We start from the raw sequence: 19,475 nt of genomic DNA, 5'->3' as shown, positions 1-19,475 counted from the left end.
TTTATCAGTAGGTACTTACAATTACTCTACCTCTACTTTGTCATGAGAAGTACAAAATAGATATTTACAAACATTATTTCAGACTTATCATTGTACAATTTTATGTCACAGTGATCTTTTTAATCCTTTCAAATAAATCTGGCCCCTATTTCATAAACGTAACAGGTGGCAGGTAATACTGGCGATTCGATATAAATTTCGAAGACTAGCAGCCTGAGCTTTTGTTGTACCTACCTATTGTCTAACGCACTCAGAGTCTCCTAATCGTTTTCACCATTTCTTTATAGCACACGGAATAGGACGAGGTTAGAAAGAGATGATGAATGCGCTCGCGAGGGACCTCGCGTAAGACATTATGGCCTCTGGTTTGATAAGGCACCGAACAAGTCAGAAATTTACTCGAATAGTCATGATCACTTGTCACGTTTAAGCCCAATTTACACCGCGAGCGGAGTGGACTCGTTAATGACTTAGTTTAACTTACATCGACCAACATCGCAGAGGTCCGGTGTATGTAAGTACTTTCATGCGGCTGCATCGATTCGATCGATTAGATCGGCTGATCTTTCATTAATGAGTCCGCTCTACTAGCGGTGGAAACTGGGCTTTACAGCTGACCTATTTTTAGGATTTTTCATGGACCACTCACTATTCTACAGTCATTGCTTACCTATCTATATTTTATATTATTATTATTATTATTGTTGTTGCTATTAGAGTATCAAGTATGGTACCAGCAGGTGCAAAACAAACGGCTCTCTCAAAAAAATCTAAACGCTACTATTCTCAAATTTGATAGCACGATTTTATAAGTACCTAGGATCTTTGTACAGATTAATCAAAGTTTATCAAGAATCTGAGACGAAGCCTGTGCCCAGTAGTCAGAAGACCTGAGATGATAATGAAATTAATGAATCAAGTCAAGAAACATAATATGTACTCTCTGGCTTGCCTATCATAATGACAATGTGACCGCAAGCGACCATATAATGCTGCGCAGGTCATTTAAACCTAAGTAGTTACTTAAGGAGAAGGTTTATAATTACATTTGGTGCACACAAAATAGTTTAAAGAACAATTCCCGTAAACTGTGTTTACTGTATATGAGGGAGAGAAACAGAGATAGAGAGATAAGGAGGAAGGGAGGAAGATAGAGAGAGGGAGGAAGAGAGTGGGACAGAGAGATTTACTCATATTTGTACACAGGGAAAAATACATTTTGGAGGAAAAAATATAACAAGTAGATGCATAATATATTATGTTAACCTTCCGGCTATACGTTATAACGATTTAGAATAACATTTAGTTGCTTTTCAAGTTGAAGCATGTACTAATGTTGTTACGTGATAAACATCTTTACCCATAAACGTCTCCACAGCAAACTCAAAAGATGCCAAGTGATGATCAGTCGCAAAGGTACTAAGACTATCGTAATATACAAAATCGTGCAGCCATTTACATATTTAATTCATCTAGATTTTTGAGCACTATTGTTTAGCTAGCCCGGCTGTACCAGGGCACCATGGCTACAATATATTAGTCCGAGCAATAGCACGCATCTCGCGTGTTCTCTCGTATCCAGTCGAGGTAGTTGGTGACTCGCGTGTACACGCCCGGGTAGCCGACGCGGGCGCAGCCGTTGCCCCACGACACCACGCCTGGAACACAACAAAATCATAATAAAAATAAAGATCCGAAAGAACTATTCATCTGAAAAACCAGCAAAGTACATCTAAGGCCACAAGCAGCGAATGAATCCGTTTGCGCCAAGGGTTTCATTACATTTTGATCGATTAAGTTATGACCTATTTGTTCACTTAGAAAGCCCTACTTACTTCCACTTGCAGGCTTTTTTATCTAGGTTTAAGTAGTCTTAAGTCCTGTCAGATCCATACAAGAACTGTCAGTTTAAGCCTTAAATCAGGATTTAAATAAAAAAGCCTACAAGACGTCCTTAGTTGTGTTAATTTTTGTTTTAAATTCATTACATGTAGCATATCTGTGATTTTTTCCATAACTTTCAGGCAGCAATTTAGATCGTTGAGGAGAGGATTGAATTGACTTGAATCAAACAAAAACTTGCATTTTGTGGTTTAAAGATTTTCCAAACCTTCTTTTAGTGTATTTTCAAACCGATACCGTCGTCTGTTTCAACAAAAACTTTTTCGACTCAAAAGCCATAGTCGGATTTCAATAGTAACTCGGCCCTTACGTCAAATGGGCTTGGGGCTTTTCTGTAAGTATCTCTTATAGAGAAGAAGAATATTTATGCTAAGTATGAACAATTGAAGCTGAGATATGAGGTGCATAATGCATAGGGGAAATTTGTGTCTGTACCGTTGACCAGCAGTGGTGTAGCGGTATAGCACGCGGTACGGAATACCGAGGACCTGGGTTCGATTCCCAGTGCTGGTCTTATTTTACTGGTTTTTCTATGCATCTATATTTCAGTTTGTATTTTCAATTTAGGTTTTACGGGATGACCGTAAAAGTAAAAATTTGGAATTGAAATAAAAAATACAAAAAAAAAGATTCCAAAAAACCAATCTTAATTGAACATCCTACTTGTGACTTATGATTTTTTAAAGATTTATTTGTATGTATTTTTATTCGGGATGTACTCAAGCGATTTGCTTAAAATTTTGAAATGATGTTCTTTATATAGATTTTCAATGCTACCCAAAAACTAATACTAGTTATCATATAAAAAACCGGCCAAGAGCGTGTCGGACACGCCCAAAATAGGGTTCGGTAGCCATTACGGAAAAATTAAATAATATTTTTCTAAGGATTTCGTATTTTATACGGAATCTTCCAAGTTTAGGTATATTTTATACCTTAGGCTGCTATTTACTCAATAACTACTAATAATTCTCAAGCAAACTTAGCCGTTATAGTTTTCCTTGAAAGTTTGATATACTTACTACCATCCTGATTTTTTTCAAATTTTTCCAACCACCGGTTTAGATTTTAGAGGGGGGGGGGCGCTCGATTTAATGAAAATTTGCACTTTAAAGTTGAATATTTCGCAAACAAATCACTGAATCGAAAAATCGTTTTAGCAACCCCGTAATGGTTTTTAAAGACCTATCCAACGATACCCACACGATAGGGTTAGATAAGAAAAAAAAAATCACCCCCACTTTACGTCTATGGGAGGTACCCTAAAAAAATTTTTTTTGGATTTTTAGTTGTATTATTTTGTCGGCATAGTTTACTTATATATCCGTGCAAAATTACAGCTTTCTAGCATTGATAGTCCCTGAGCAAAGCCGCGGACAGATAGACAGACAGACAGACAGACATGGCGAAACTATAAGGGTTCCATTTTTGCCATTTTGGCTCCGGAACCCTAAAAAGGAAAAAAAAGACCAAATAAAAAAGACACATTTTTTTAATGTGGTTGTGAAGTAATGACATCTCTAGATTTTTTACTCAGAATAGACCATATAATATATTGGCCTACTACTTGCCTAAATATGAAAATTTTCCAGGTGGTACTTAATATCAAAAAGCCAAAAAAAAACCAAGCCCATTTGATGAAAGGGCCGACTTACTATGGAAACCCGACTATGGCTTTTGAGTCGAAAAAGTTTTTGTTGAAACAGACGATGGTATCGGTTTGAAAAATACACTAAAAGAAAGTTTTAAAAATCTTAAAACCACAAAGTGCAAATTTTTGTTTGATTCAAGTCTTTGTTTCGAGATTTAGGTATTTATTTTTTCTGAGCCAACATAAACTGTCAATAAGCCAAACGTCTGACTTGCGAACTTTGAAAAAGATTGCAAACATCTTGTTAGTCATTCATAAATATCATAGGTGAAAAGACAATAATTATTTAATTTGTTATGTCATACCTATAATGACATGGGTACCTACTTCTTGAGTCCTATGCAGGTCTCATAGATCTTATGGCAACTATTATCGTTTTAGCAACAAGTAGGGAGTGCGTTAGCAACAAGTGAAAGGCTCAAGGAAAAGTAGTATTTCGCGGGTCTCATACGTGTAATGTTAACATCAATATGCATTACCGATCAGCTCGTAGCGTTTGTCCGACCTCTGAGTTATAAGTGGGCCGCCGCTGTCACCCTGAAAAATGGGAGAAAGTACGTTTAAAAAGTGTTAAAGGCAAAAAAACAGATAAAATTAAGCTTGAGGCTTTTAGCAACTGGATTAGCTCGTTTTTTGCTGATAACTATTGCTCTCTAATCTTTTAAGATTAGAGATTCAGTTTGTGATGGATAATGGAAACCAATTAACAATTCCTCTTGTTTCGGTTAAATAAGTTTCAAACAACGTTGATGTTTACTTTTATTAACTGTGAGAAATTGAAAAGTCTGGAAAATAAATAAAGAAAAAATCTCATAACCCCAAAATTCTATAACTTTCTTGATTTTCACTCATAGTCAAAATACCATAAACGGGACTTATCACGCTAACACACACGAATCATATTTACCTCCACGTTTCAACCACATTACAGTGGCCGTGGTCACGAGAAAAAATTACTTTAATAACTTTAGGAATTATGTTCAATCTTACATTAAAATTAAATTTGTATAGGTACTCCTACTTTTCCTCTATTCATATTATTATTCTCTCTCAATATCAAGCAAATCACCACACGTCATTTATCTTTATGAGTTGACGTGCTTGTTAATTTCTTTTACCTATTATAGATTGTGCAGTGGGTGTGTGTACACAAAAAAATGTTGCTTATTGCAGATACCCCTACCTCCATCAGCATGTAAATGTATGGGGGAGGCTTATGTCCAACTGTGGACGTCCTACGGCTGTTATGGTAATGATGATGATGAAAATTACCTGGCAAGAGTCCTTCCCTCCCGTCTCAGGGTAGCCCGCACACATCATATTATCGCTGATCATGGAAGCAGTGTACTTAGTGCTGCGGCATTTTTGGTTGCTCAGCACCGGCACCTCCACCTCCTGGAGAGTACACGACACTTTGCCTTCCTCGGTCACCGTGCCCCAGCCAGCTGCAACGGCCGTCACACCCACGTAGAGCTCCTCTGTTAATGGAGAATGAAACAGTAATCAGTCATTCCAGAGCCCAGCCAGCCAGCCAGTGCGTTTGAAGACCAGCGCCGTTCGCACGGGCGGTATTGTGCTGATTTGGGACCAATTCGTGACCGTGACATGTATTTTTTAGTTTTCTTCTGTTTTTTGTGTTATTGTCACGAATAAATGTTTTTTCTTTATTTTTTATTTTTAACCAAAGCGCAAAAAGAGAGATGTTATAAGTTTTACGCCGATGTCTGTCTGGTGTGGAATTTCGATATGGGTTTTTTACGTAAAAACGAGTTTTTTTGCAGTGATTCGCTTAGCCATGTTTGATAAAAATTGGTTTAGCCGTTATTGACATAGTGGACTTTGAAATGACAATTTCGAGGGTTTTTCAAAATTTCTAATTTGGTTAGGTTTTGCTTTTTGTTTCTTAAAATAAGGAAACTTAGCTACGGGTTGACAAAAACTGAGGCTGAAAATTTGTCGTTATTATAAAATATGATACATCAATACTCTGAAATTGATTTCGTTTTTCGCTTACGGAGGAGGATAACCCAAAGAAAGTACCAAATATTTATATAGCATCGCATAGCTGAATAGATCACGAAGAAATCTTTGATCAGGAACTGAAGTGAAGTTAATTAAATGTGACAGTTGAAGTTACACACTTAATTCTATTTGCAAAAATAGTAGTAATTAAATAATGCAGATTCCAACGGCTACTCACTGTCATTAGTCGGCAAGCAAATAGGTTTAATGGCTTCAGACATTGGCACCCGCTCATTAAGCCTGAGCAGCGCGATGTCATTGTCAAAGTTGGTCAGGCTGAACTTCTGGACTATGGCACGAAGCACGAAGCGAGTCTCCGGCCGCGTTGTCGAGTTGCAGCGGTCGTGCTCGCCAAACGTCACCTTTATCATGAACCACATGAACCTGGAAATTCAGAAAAAATGGGTTGAACACAACAATATAACCACAGCAACGATGCCAGGATCTGTAGCAGAATTCGCTGCTGAGCCAAATGCTCCAAGTAGGTGAGTGCTACTCCAACGCCAGATTACGATTTTTCGGTTCCCTATCGAAACCGCGTCAGAAGGCGAATAAGGAGGTAGTGTGGGGGTTAGGTCATCGGTTGGGTTGCGTGACCGCATGGCCGATCCCCGTTCTGGGTCGTATCTTAGGTATCTGGACCAGCAGGTTTCCTTGGATATTCCGTGAGACAAACAAGGTTAGAGTGAAGATTGGTTTTTTGGAATCTTTTTGTATTTTTTATTTCAATTCCAAATTTTTTGTTACTTTTACGGTCATCCCGTAAAACCTATATCGAAAATACAAACTGAAACATAGATGCACAGAAAAACCAGAAAAATAAGACCAGGGCTGGGAATCGAACCCAGGTCCTCGGCATTCCGTGCCATGTGCTATACCGCTACACCACCGCTGGATACAGACACGAATTTCTCCTATGCACCTCATATCTCAGCTTGTGTTGTTTCTTATTTAGCCACTTAAGCAGCGACACTAGCGACATCTATGCCGTAGCCCTCATCGAGAAACTTTTTGGCACTCCATCGGAACTAACCGCTCACCCGGACTAGAGATATCGTTATTAAGCAATCAAATTAAGATTGGTTTTGGAATCTTTTTAAGGTTAGAGTGCTTTTGAAAATTGGGATTTGCAGTGGATGCGACTCAGAGCGGTAATTTTTGTGATAGGTATTTAGGTTTTGGTGATTCTTGTTGTCATCTGATTTAAATAATTTATGATATTAGGAGGTTTACCACGTGTAAAAGGTATACTTATTGGCTTAAAGAAACAAGCAAACAATTCCAGTTTTAATGAATACTGATCCGCTGTAGTCGTATGGAGATTGTCTTGTCTAGGTATTAATACATGAGGCCACGTTGAAATGTAGCAGCCCAAGCAAGCCCTCTCGGTGAGAGATGACTGTGCTTAGCAGCAGTAGGATGTATTTTTCTAGCTGAGAAATGATAAAAATCTGCTAAAGTTAGGATGCACAAAGAAAAACATCGAAAATGAAAAATGCACAGAAAAACCTGAGGCCAGCGCTGGGAATCGAACCCAGGTCCTCGGCATTCCGTGCCATGTGCTATACCGCTACACCACCGCTGGATACAGACACGAATTTCTCCTATGTACCTTATATCTCAGCTTGTGTTGTTTCTTATTTAGCCACTTAAGCAGCGACATCTATGCCGTAGCCCTCATCGAGAAACTTTTCGGCACTCCATCGGAACTAACCGCTCACCCGGACCGGACCCGGACCCGGACCCGGACCTGGGTTCGATTCCCAGCGCTGGTCTTATTTTTCTGGTTTTTCTGTGCATCTATATTTCAGTTTGTATTTTCGATATAGGTTTTACGGGATGACCGTAAAAGTAACAAAAAAATTTGGAGTTGAAATAAAAAATACAAAAAGATTCCAAAAAAAACAATCTTAATGAGTAATACAGCCAATATCCCTACATTGATTTTTAATCGACTTCATAATGACGACCAAATAGCCAAATGATTAGAGAACCGTCTATGAAACTTGAGATCCCCAGGTTCGATCCGAGGCAGATATTTGTGTGAATAATACGAGTGTTTGTTCTCGAATCTTAGACTTCGTAATATGTGTACTTACTTGTAAGTATGTGAATCAATTTCCTAATATTTATAGGACAAGCTGCGCTTAGTTTGGGACTAGGTCAATTGACCCATGATGTTTATTATTATAATACTGTGTTATCTGTTTAATAGCAACCATAGCCTAACTCTGTTTTCCAACCGATCCATTTCCTTGATGCCTCGATGGGAACGGTAGCCAAGCAGGTATCGGTTAGCGAAAGTGACAAACAGCGCATTTCGGACTTGAATACTATTAATGTCTCCTTATTTACGCTTTCACTTACTGTATTCGTATGTCAGCGCATTTACAAGTTTTACGATGCATTTGGATGGTGGTTTTAATGACGAGTAAAACCGCAACGAAACCCGGTTTTTTATGCACTAACATGTAATTTACAAACATTTTGCAGTCAGTAAAATAAACATACAATTACTTTACCTACACTTTAAGATAAACGAAATGTGGTTCATATCGGCTCATATAATTGTAGAAAGTCATAACGTGTTGTTTGTCATAACTCTTTTTTTTCTATTGTTATAATAAAGCAAAGCTAACCTAACCAATATAGTTTTACAGCATGGCCATTTAACATTTTGAAAAAAAAATACGGTTTTTGGCGGGAAAAAATTATGACTAACAAAAATTACCTATGACAAGGACAATAAGATTTTCCATTTTCCGCTAGTTTTTGCGCTGTCATCGTTCATCCACCATTACCTCTCATATTTCGTTTTCTAGATTTTTTTTACCGTACAACGGCAAAAACTACTAGACACTGGCAAAATTGTCCTCAAATGGACAGAGCCATATTTTTTTAAAGAAACAACAACAACAACAACAACCTATGACAAACAGTACATTATGACTTTCAAAAATGATACTAGGTACTAAATATGGACGCCAAAAAATAGCGTAAGATATATGAGAGGTTGGACACTTCACATCTGTTAAAAATAATATAAAACATTACGCGACAGACAATGAACCAAACAACGTTTAGGTAAGTATCGTCTCACAGCGGAACTTTATCTACTTAGTCAGTCGTTGAATGGTTAACTCTGATGCACATGGCCCAACTGTTTGAACACGCATAAGCAGAGTTATTTTCCGAAAATATTGATCAGAATTATTCAATTACAATGAAAATCGCGAAAGCTTTTAACAGAATTTAGTGTAAACAATAAAGAGTGACCACAACGGGGATATTGAACTTTTGGAGCCCCCCGGCCGGTTTAAGGTGAATGTCCCGCCACTGATTGGAATTCACAAATTCGGCACCAACCAATTTTTTGGACCCGTTTGGTCTTCGGGTTATCGGACTTTTAAGTTAACACGCAATTTGCAGGATCAAAAATATACTTATCCCCATTTCAAACCGCGCTACCTTATCTACTTAATCGTTTAAAAATTAAAGGGTTGCAATCGTGTCTATACAAAGTGTTAGTTTTAAATGAAAGCCTCAGACACCCCTAAAATATTTTTTTTTAATTTTACGTTAAGTGATTGCATACATTTTTTAAACCTACATTATTTCAAAAAATATTCGTTTGTTTTGCTTAATCAGTACTACCTACTTCTACTTGATCTCAACTCTACACTATGGTTTATGCGTATCCAATTTATTTAAAGTGTAAAAAAACCGATTTCATCAAAATTCTTGTATAAACACCCACTCGATCGAATCAATAACACATTTATCTATAATTCGTGTCTTTTAACTAGATGTCTAATACCTTTTTTCACCAAAATTCACTTAATTCCAATATTTATTTTTCATGGGAAAAATCGTCGTCAAAATCTGACGTTATTTCTTGATATAATTTGTAGTAGCATATATAGTCTGTCAAAAAAGAGAAGAAATTAAAAAGTGGCAACACTGTAGTGTCATCCCTTTCAAACCCTGTCAAACCAAAAAGGGAGGCAGGTTTTTGACAGACTATACTAGCGTAGAGATGGTGAAAAATTTGACATTTCTTTGGAATGAAATCAAGTATTTTAAATAATAAAATAGACAAAAATACTTTGATCTATTCAATTAATAAATTAATCGATTTACTGAACAGATTAATTATTTTGCAATAGGTTCTAGGTTTTCAAATCATTGATTGTCTGTGGTCGGATAAATGGCGTCTTTGTTTACACTTTTCATAAATTAGATCGAAATACAAAATAGCTCTACACTAATAAAGCATAATATAATTTGTTGTTGTTTTTTTAGAAAAATATGGCGCTGTCCATTGGAGGACAATTTTGCCAGTGTCTAGTAGTTTTTGCCGTTGTACGGTAAAAAAATTCTAGAAAACGAAATATGAGACGTAATGGTGGATGAACGATGACCGATTCATAATATAATTTGTATTTGTCAGTTGCGCTCCGACGTTTTTAGAAGAAAATCAAAACTGACAGCAAAACGGCCAGTATTAAACTATCTAAAATGTATGCAACCTCGTTAAAAACATTTAATTGGCGCATGTTGCATTCGTAACTTTTGGGGCACAACGAAAAAGGGATTTAAAAAGACAAACACAACCTGATTTGAAACATAGTGTAATGATTCTATTCTCGATTCTGAGTAAACTACTTACTGGTTTTGGTTTTCAGTTATATTAGTAACACCTTGTACTTATATCTAGTTTTTTTTCTCTGTTAGGCAAAAACCTTTTTCAATTCATTTTTTTTTTGACATAAGAAAATTGTTATGTAATGGCAATAGTTATTATCCTTTACCATCATTGTCAATAGCTAAGTATGAGTTCAATTCATGTAGACATAGGTACATATACGTAGACAGATGCTTAAATTCATGATTCATCTCATTTGAAAGCATCGATAAAGTAAACGAGAATTAGATGACACCATCGTCGTTAATATAATATCGTTAACCTATTTAAATAACAACTTAAAAGAGATAATTTTAATACTCTATTAAACCACAATGGAAGTATGCATCAAATCTATCAAATGACACAGAAACAAATGATTTTTTTGTTAAAAAACTATCGAAGAGAACAGCATCATTCATAGGTCCTAATCAGTGCTATAATACCTAATGTTGAGAAGAGATCGCTCTGAAGCGTTAAGGCCGGCTATTTCTTACCTTGTAATTTTCTCTGTGTACCTGTTTTCTGTATCGCTTACTATTGTGGTGTAAGTACAATAAAGATTAGTTTCATTTTGTTGCATTGTTTGAGAACTTCATTAAAATACGAGTAAGCTAAAACTTTGTAATATTCGGTGATGATAAGTATACCTATAAGTATACAAAATTATTGCATAATATAATTTAAATTTAACCAGTAAAAATGACGACGGAAAACAAAAAACAAAGGAAGGAAAACTTTGTTTTCATTTCATTTCTTCAGTAGGTACCTACCTACGAACGAAATCCTTTATTTAGCCTTGGCAAATGTTTTTACATTATACGAAATATATGAATTATTTTTAAAACCTCACTGCCTCTCAAGTCGATGGTCGTGGTTTCGAGCACAGTAACGCATTGTTGAGATATTTAGAATAAAAAATGTGTCCAAATTTCCAATAAAAAAAAAGTTTCCTCTTCGCACTGGTCCCGCGTGTGAACTACAGCCCAAGCCCTCCAATTCTATGAGGAGGGCTGTGCCCAGCAGTGGGGTATAATGTAGGTCAAGATGCTGATAATGATAATTCTTAGTGAAAAGATGAATTGAAATTGGACACATGCTACAATGATTGAATCTAGAAACAATGAAATTTGATAGGTACTAAGTAGGGTAACAGCACCAGTGGCCAGCCAGGAACCAGTGGTCAGCCTTTTGCGTCGTTTATTGGTCACAAATATCGCTACAATTAGAATAAACGAATAACGTGTACTTAAATAGAAACTTTGATTCCTCATTGGTTAATATGCCACACGATAGGTGCGGTAGGGGATCAGGGGGGAGAAATAAACTCGTTCATACAGGTGACGGCGGATGAAAAGAGCAATAGTGTCATGTCCGCCATATTTATTACTTCGCGTGGTGTTCTCTTAAAAGGTAAGAAAAAACATTTTTTATTATTAAATGTGATAGTCTTTTATGCAATTTGGCTTTATTTAATACTTCATGTATTGAATTATATTAAATTTGGATAAAAATATCGCTGATTTTCGTAAATATTGTGGGGGCTGACCATTGGGTACTACTTTTTTATAAAAGATCCAATAGTCGGCCCCCGGGGCTGGTCACTGGATTCTTGAATTATTTTTAAAATTGCGAGAAATAGCGGTCATTAGAACCGTTAAATTTAAATTTTCAAATTTAGTAAGGCATGTTCTTTCATATTCCTTTAAAAACCCAGTAGTCAGCCGCATTAAACATTTTATTTTTACGCGGCTGGCCACTAGGTGTTGCCGATCCAGTATTCAGCCCCGATCTAGCTGGGTACAAACGAAGACTGTTAACTGACCACCCATAGACTTTAATACGTTGCGACAAGGTTTATGTTCGTTTGTAAATGTACAGTTAACAGTGTCTTCGATTGTACCCATTTAGGTAGTATTTTAAGGACATCTGTAGACTACACTTTAGTTTTACCTGGAATAGTTATAAAATGTATTTAGATAGTTTGTGTTTCAGTAATTGAGAAGTATTTCTGTATATTTTTCAGCTAAAAATGCCGCCAAGACAAACGTATCCTCAAGAGAAACTAACAAAAACATTAATGAATGACCGGGAAATAATGAATATCTTAAATACAAGTAGCAGTTCGGATGATTAGATAGATATGAGTATAAGATAGATATGTTTGTTGATATACTCGTATAAGAGAGTTGAGATATAAAAAATTAGGAAGATTATGACTGTGATTATTTAAGAATAGTTTTTACCAAGTGGGTACTATTAGTAGATTTGCTAGTGACCTATTTCTCCTTCGTGTGATGTGTGCCAGAGAGGAATGTTTACATAATATATAAGTATGCATACATACTAATGTCGTTTATTTCCATATAAATAAATATTGATGTTTTTATGATTAAGTTCTATAAAATAAGAACACAAATAAGTACTGTGATTGTTTGCTTGCAATAATATTTCGGTCAGGTGAGTTTTTTTTTGTTTTGATAATTTAGCTATAAGAAATAAGAGCGACCTAATTTTTTTTTATTTGACTGGATGGCAAACGAGCAAGTGGGTCTCCTGATGGTAAGAGATCACCACCGCCTATAAACATCTGCAACACCAAAGGTATAGCAGATGCGTTGCCAACCTAGAGTCCTAAGATGGGATACCTCAAGTGCCAGTAATTTCACCGGCTGTCTTACTCTCCACGCCGAAACACAAAAGTGCAAGCACTGCTGCTGCTTCACGGGAGGATTAGTGAGCAAGATGGTGGTAGCAATCCGGGCGGACCATGCACAAGGTCCTACCACCTGCAATATCGTTGATTTTGATATAAATAATGCTCATTTTGATCTCATGCTTATTCATAGTTATAAGGGCTGAATACTGGATTCGTCGAGGCTGATTATTGGATTTTAGAGGCTGTCCACTGGCAAAAAGTGCCATTTTTTGTTTGAATTTAAATATAAATTTTATAGAGAGAAAGATTGTTTTTGACATGTTTTGTTTAAAAACTATAATAAACAATTAATCCAATCATGTACTACGTTTCATTTTCCGGCGAATCCTGTAAAAATGCCAGCTTTCCAAACTTCAAAAAGTCGTTATGAGGCTGACCACTGGTGCCATTACCCTATCACACTGCCCTCCTAAGCCAAAAGGCGGTATAACGCAAAAATAACATTCGATTCTGAAATTGAAAAAAATCGTAAAATCGTGAAATTGAAATCGTAAAAGTAAAAATTTGGAATTGAAATAAAAAATACAAAAAGATTCCAAAAAACCAATCTTAATTCGATTCTGCATAACATGGTATAAATAACTCAAAAGTGTTTTTCTTTTTTGTGATCCCGCCTTTTGGCTTATAGGAGCGCAGTATAGATTCACGATTTCACGGGTTGTTTGATTGACCAAAGAAAAAATGCTTCCAATATTTTCTAATAATTTAACTAATGGACTACCTAATTAGATTACTAGCCTACTCGTATTATCTATTAGAATGGTTATTTAACTTTTAGAGGAATATGCTGGTGTAAATGTCCAGACGAGGGGTGTTGGTGTTGGTAGAGTGTAGAGCGGTAATATACGACCAGTCCAAACACTCGAAGCCTCTTGTCGATGCGTTCACGCCTCCGTCGTGACAAGTGCAGGTTGCTTACGACAAGCATGAATGTATAAACAGTCTGTAAGTGAAGCCTATGAACAAGTCAAATTTAAATTTTTATTACATCCCACTGCAGGGCGCAGGCCTCTTCTTGCAAAGACAGGGCTTAAGTAGGTTTTAATTACATTAAAAAGTTTTTTTATAAGGCATTGATCTACTATAGTTCACTTTGCAATTCATGTAAAATATCTTATTATTATGGTATGTATTTGTACATGTGAGCTTAGTAATCTTTATTTTTATTTATTTTGAGAAAAGATAATTTTCTTGTTTTTTTTTACTTTTCGCGCAAAAAATACCGAAAGGATTTAAATGAAAATCGGAACACAAATAGTTTATAACCATCATAAATTCGCAGGCAACTATACCTACTGCTACCACACTACTATCAGGAGACCCACTTGCTCGTTTGCCATCCAGTCGAATAAAAAAAAAAAAAACTTTACCTACTTTTAAATATTTGTAAGATAAGGAGAGACTCTTCAAACTTATAACACGCAATAGGAGCTAGGTACAAAAGATAGTTACGATTGCACCACAGTTGCAATCACGTTGCAATATCTCCCTACCTTATATGTCAAGTTCATTCATCCATAGGTTTCCTTCTGCCACCTTGTTACTTAAACTGTACTCACTAACATAAGTCGACCCTAGGTTTCTCCCTCGTGGAAAACTAAAGATAAAAGCTAAAATCCCTATTGAGTAGCCCGTAGAAATTAAAAAAATACCTTCTTAGCGCACCTCTACGATCCTCAAGGAAAATGTCTAAAAAATGCAGGTTTCTAGCTACGTGCTTTCGGCTATGCATTGGCCGGCAATCAGTCACGTTACTACGAGTAGTAGGCAAAATATTTTGATACTAATATCCCTTTTAGAACTGGTCAATACAATTGTGGTTCTTAAGATTCACTTTTTCTCAAAAATATTCGTAGTAAGCTTTTTATGTACAACGTATCGTTTTAAATAATTACTTATTTTCCAATAGCAAACGATAGACAGAGAAGCAAAAAGTAGGCACGATTCTTATGCCTAATCGTCACTTTTTTACGGCAGAGAAGCTTCTGTACTTGTACTATTACTTATTCTATGGTGATACCTGGTGATACCATAAGCAAAATTTTTGGAATTTGCCGCAGTTTTGCAGGTTCATCTTTCATTAGCCAGACTCTATAAGGGGGAGGCCTTGGTTCAACAGTGGACGTCTTCCGACTAATAATGAATAATCTAAGATAATAAGACTTACCCTTTGACGCAGTGTGCAGCAGTGAGCACGTAGCGGTCATTGATGAGCATTCCTCCGCAGTAGAACCGCTTGATGTAGGTCAGACGGGCCATCCACGGGAACTCGTTGGGTCCCGCCTCTACGCCCTGGACTATACGGGAAGCCTCATTCCGTTCGCCACATTCTGGGTTAATATTAACGTTTCATGTTATTTTAACTTTGAATTTTAAATGGTTATATATAACATAATAAATAGGTACGATTAGAATAAAAGAAATGAATTCATAACTAAACTAAAAGTAAAGCCCACTGTAAAGCAAATACTGATACGTCGTGCGAGGAAGCTGCCAGCTCTGTAGTCTCAAAATAAAAACAAACAATATTTTTATTGCGTGATTATCGAAATCGAAGAAAAAGTTTTATTTGGTGTATATAATAATTTCATACTTAGTCATTATTTTCCGAGGTTTTCATCGATTTTTGACAAGTTTTGAATCGTATCTCCTACTTTTGCACTAAGTACAGATAGAGTTATAAGTCAAACGGTTGTCGGTTCTCCAATCTTTTCTCTATTTTTGCCTACCGGATTTTGAAAAAAAAATGAATACTACATTTTGTATGATTTTTTTAAACATTGTCTGAAAAAACACTTATTTCGTATCTGTATTGACGTGAAAGATCTAACATATACGAAATCTACATATTTGGGTACGTCTTTGACGTCTCTTAAAACTGGTCGAGGGTTTTCATTTGAAACTAATTTACACAAAAGTTATGGCCAGAAAACCAGTTTTTTGGCCTACAATTGTTCAACTTTGATGCCAAATATCTCGAAGACAATGAACTTTGAAGTAAAAATGGGATACTATATTGCTTAAAGCCGTTGTTGTTAATATAAGCTACAAAAAACATTAGAAAACTAAGGACTTCAAATTGAAGGTCATAATCATAATCATAATCATAATATATTTATTGTGATAACGGGTACAAAATATAGTTAAATTGATAATTCAGAACATGACCGTAATCTACCACATGCATGGAATTCATTATATTTATTCATTGGGGCATGGGATCCCCTTAAGGTCAAATTGTAAAATCGCAAAAAAGAGAGACATCAAAAAATTTACTCTTCTTTTGCTAAATGTGTGTGAATCAAGAACACTTTAGTAACGGACATTAAAAAACGTCGTAAATTGAGAACCTTTACACTATGCCCAATGCACATTATAGTTAATTATCTTATTTCTTGATTATTATTTGTTACATAAAACAGCCCTCTCATTCTGAGAGGAGGCCTGTGGCCAGCAGTGGGACGTATATAGGCTGGGATGATGATGATGATGACATAAAACTGACTCGTGATTGGCCCCTATCTTACCTGGTGTAAAGTATATGAGGCCAAAGGTGTATCCACTGGTTCTCATTATTTTTAAACAGTATCTAAGGGTTAGGCCACTAGCACATTAAAATTAACGAAAATTAAAAATAATACGGTAAAATACGTAAGGATTCGCATACTTACTACAAGTACAAAAAGCTCGAGGCTCGTTAACTTCCATTAGCGGAGGGCGGTTACCCCACACTCCTCCGAAGAAGTTCTTCGTAAATACCCCTCGCGTGTCACGCGACAGAGCATCCTGTATCAAAACGTATACTAAAGCCCCTGTTCACCACTCATTGATACATTTTATGTGAGAGGTACATGTGATGCGATCTCTCTTTATTCGGACAACAGAGACGACATCACCGATCTGTCACAAACATTCATTAATTAGTGGTGAAACAAGCCCTAAATCACACGTTTATTATTTTTGTTGAGAAAAAGCTGCTGTTTGCGGATGGCAAATAATATCTCTTGCTTTTACCTTAGTGAGAAGCTTCTGTCCTACTTGCAATGAGTCCTATTATAAGCTGGTTATGATGATGATGATGATGAATTATTTACGAACATGGTCGCACTAGTAGACTGTGGGCAGCGACCCAAAAGAAAAAATGAGAGATAAATTCCAAGATTTAGTCCTCTCTTAGAAAAAATATAGAGCTTTATAATTTAAGATCATTAGGTTATAGTTTAGTTATTAGTTACTTTTATTTTACTTTTAGTTATAATTTTGACTTAATTTAGTATATCGTGTATAATGAAGTTTGTATTTTAAATAAATAAATAAATTATATTTAAGATCAGATACTTGCTGACATCAACCACCATCCCGCTAGGAGGGAGGGACAGTACAGCCAAGGTCAACAAAAATACACGAAAAATTCCAAAAACTAAAATGTCCACATTTTTTATAATTGCGGCAATGCTGTACATTTTAAATTGACAACACCAAACTCTATTATTTTAGCAGATCGCCGTATGGAAAGAACAGTTAGGAATTTTAGCATAATGTAGACAACAGGTGGCAGAAAATACAGGTTAGTGGATAGATATTCTAGTATAATTCTTGAATAAGTATTATTATTCAATCTTATTTCATTTAACAATATGGAAAACTATTTACATTATAAGATAATATTTAAATAATTATAGGCGTTATTACATTAGGTACTGTATAATAACGTGAATTTTGTATTAGACCTGTCTAAGAACCTAATTAATGATAAATATGCAAAAGAAAAATTTGATATATTGTTCTTCCTCGTTAAAACAAAATAAAAAGAAAAACGAAATTTATAAAAAAAACTCACCTCCGAACTTGTACAACTAAAGGCAACACACACTAAAATTAAAGTGTACTTCAACATTATTACTAACAAAAAAAAGAATAAAAATATTTAAATTCGAATTTGGAACAGTATTAGCGCTCAGCGGGCGCTTTCGTTCTGGAACTTGGCGCGTTCGACAACGGTGGCACACTGACGCTGGCCGAACGTGATTTGGGTGCGACAGTAAGTATGAACAGCCCCACTAATAGGTACTCTTGCCTTTAAAAGACGATATATAAGGCATCATTTCGATATACATCATTATACTTAAAATCTTCCACGATTAGCGGTTTCCTTTGTTTTATAACATTAGATCAAAACATTCGGAAAACCAATTAGTTCTAGCCCCAATTGACAGTTAGACAACTTTTTCTTCCCATGAGGATCCCCAATTTCAGAATCGTTAAAGCAAGCGATCTGTATTCAAAAAACATTACTTCCAGTGCTGTTTCATCCTTTTGTTTATTACCTATCCTTATGTTAATGCTCGAGCGACTTTCGCTATTCTTCCATTTAGTACCGCACTTCTTTGAATAAGGCAGTTAAGTTAATTCTTGCCGTGTAACTCGACTATACTTACATCTGTACCTTACTAAGAAGAAAAACAAAAGTTGTTATTCAGAAAACAACCGAGATACCTAGCAGTGTTAAATTATTAAGTTATACCAGTTAAATTTCATTGCAAGATTGTGTACTTACCTATTGCTGCAAAACTTACTCTCGAATTAAATTTTTGACTAAGCAATTGGGAACGAACCAGGGCGATAATTTTCTTCTATACGGCTTTCATTTCAAAAACTAAATTTTTCCCCAATTCGAATGGTATTTTGAAAAATCGATCCTTAGAAGAAAACTAAGTAAGTTGCATCTCTAAAGGACATTTGATTATAATTGCTAGCACAATGGCACCTCCTTGCACAAATTAAGTAACTATAATAGTTAGCGATGTAAGTTTAGTATTTACGTAGAAACAAACCTGTAATCATAACACTTGTCCACAAAAATCTCAGATTCGTTCGCTCGGGCAGAGGATTGTGTAAACACGATAAATTAAACTTGACTCGATCAAAATAAAATACGAAAAACAGATAAATCATGGACTGTATTTTTGGTTTGTTTTCCTTTGAGTTTGTCAAACCCTTGCTCGCATAAATATATATATCGTAAAATATGATAACATAGTGACCTTGTTAACTGCAGTAGGTAGAGTTTACAAATTTTTCGAAAATGTTTTATAAATTCCGCTCCTACCTAACGCTTCGCTCGCACTTTGAGCTCGCTTTTTCAATAACATTTAAAAAAACATTTAACGGTATAACCCAAAAAAAGGCTCTTTCTTAATTCTTTTTTTTTTGCAAATTTTCTGACATTATCTTCTGGTGGGAGGTAGGGTTGGTTCCCCTTGAAAGATACTGTTTCGGAATGACCTGATTCTACATAATCTTGTACCTAAATAAAATGGTCTTTTATTTGGTATAATGGCACATAGCAGATCCATGTATACATACGTCCTTTGGGCGACCGGTTACCGGCGTTCGAAAGTGTCACTTTCCAACGACGACGTCGTAATCTATGCAATTTCTGCATTTTTGTTTCTCACGTGGCGAACTGAGAATAGCAATTTTGTTAGCAATGTTGT

The 19,475-nt window shown here is 35.9% G+C and overlaps 1 protein-coding gene across 1 annotated transcript; it reads right to left on the bottom strand.

Annotated features, from left to right (window-relative positions):
- Nucleotides 1-18,032, bottom strand: LOC141434121 (trypsin-1). The gene is made up of 7 exons (XM_074096409.1): nt 17,819-18,032; nt 16,650-16,764; nt 15,146-15,308; nt 5,754-5,959; nt 4,826-5,031; nt 4,033-4,090; nt 1-1,658 (listed from the first exon to the last, which is right to left on the bottom strand). The coding sequence occupies exons 1-7, from the start codon at nt 17,873-17,875 to the stop codon at nt 1,537-1,539; spliced, it is 927 nt and encodes a 308-aa protein (XP_073952510.1). The 5' UTR covers nt 17,876-18,032; the 3' UTR covers nt 1-1,536.
- Nucleotides 18,033-19,475: the final 1,443 nt, after the last annotated feature.

This window comes from Choristoneura fumiferana, chromosome 13, assembly GCF_025370935.1.
Source record: "Choristoneura fumiferana chromosome 13, NRCan_CFum_1, whole genome shotgun sequence".
Taxonomy (NCBI): Eukaryota; Metazoa; Arthropoda; class Insecta; order Lepidoptera; family Tortricidae; genus Choristoneura; species Choristoneura fumiferana.
The sequence above is the reverse complement of the archived record's forward strand: the minus strand, read 5'-3'. Positions and strand labels throughout refer to the sequence as shown.

Coding starts and splice junctions, on each gene's coding strand:
- LOC141434121 (XM_074096409.1), bottom strand. CDS start 17,875: ATGTTGAAGTACACTTTAATTTTAGTGTGTGTTGCCTTTAGTTGTACA. Junction 5,032..5,753: donor TTGCTTGCCGACTAATGACA/GTGAGTAGCCGT, acceptor CTCCATTAACAG/AGGAGCTCTACGTGGGTGTG. Junction 1,659..4,032: donor CAAACGCTACGAGCTGATCG/GTAATGCATATT, acceptor GTTGTGTTCCAG/GCGTGGTGTCGTGGGGCAAC.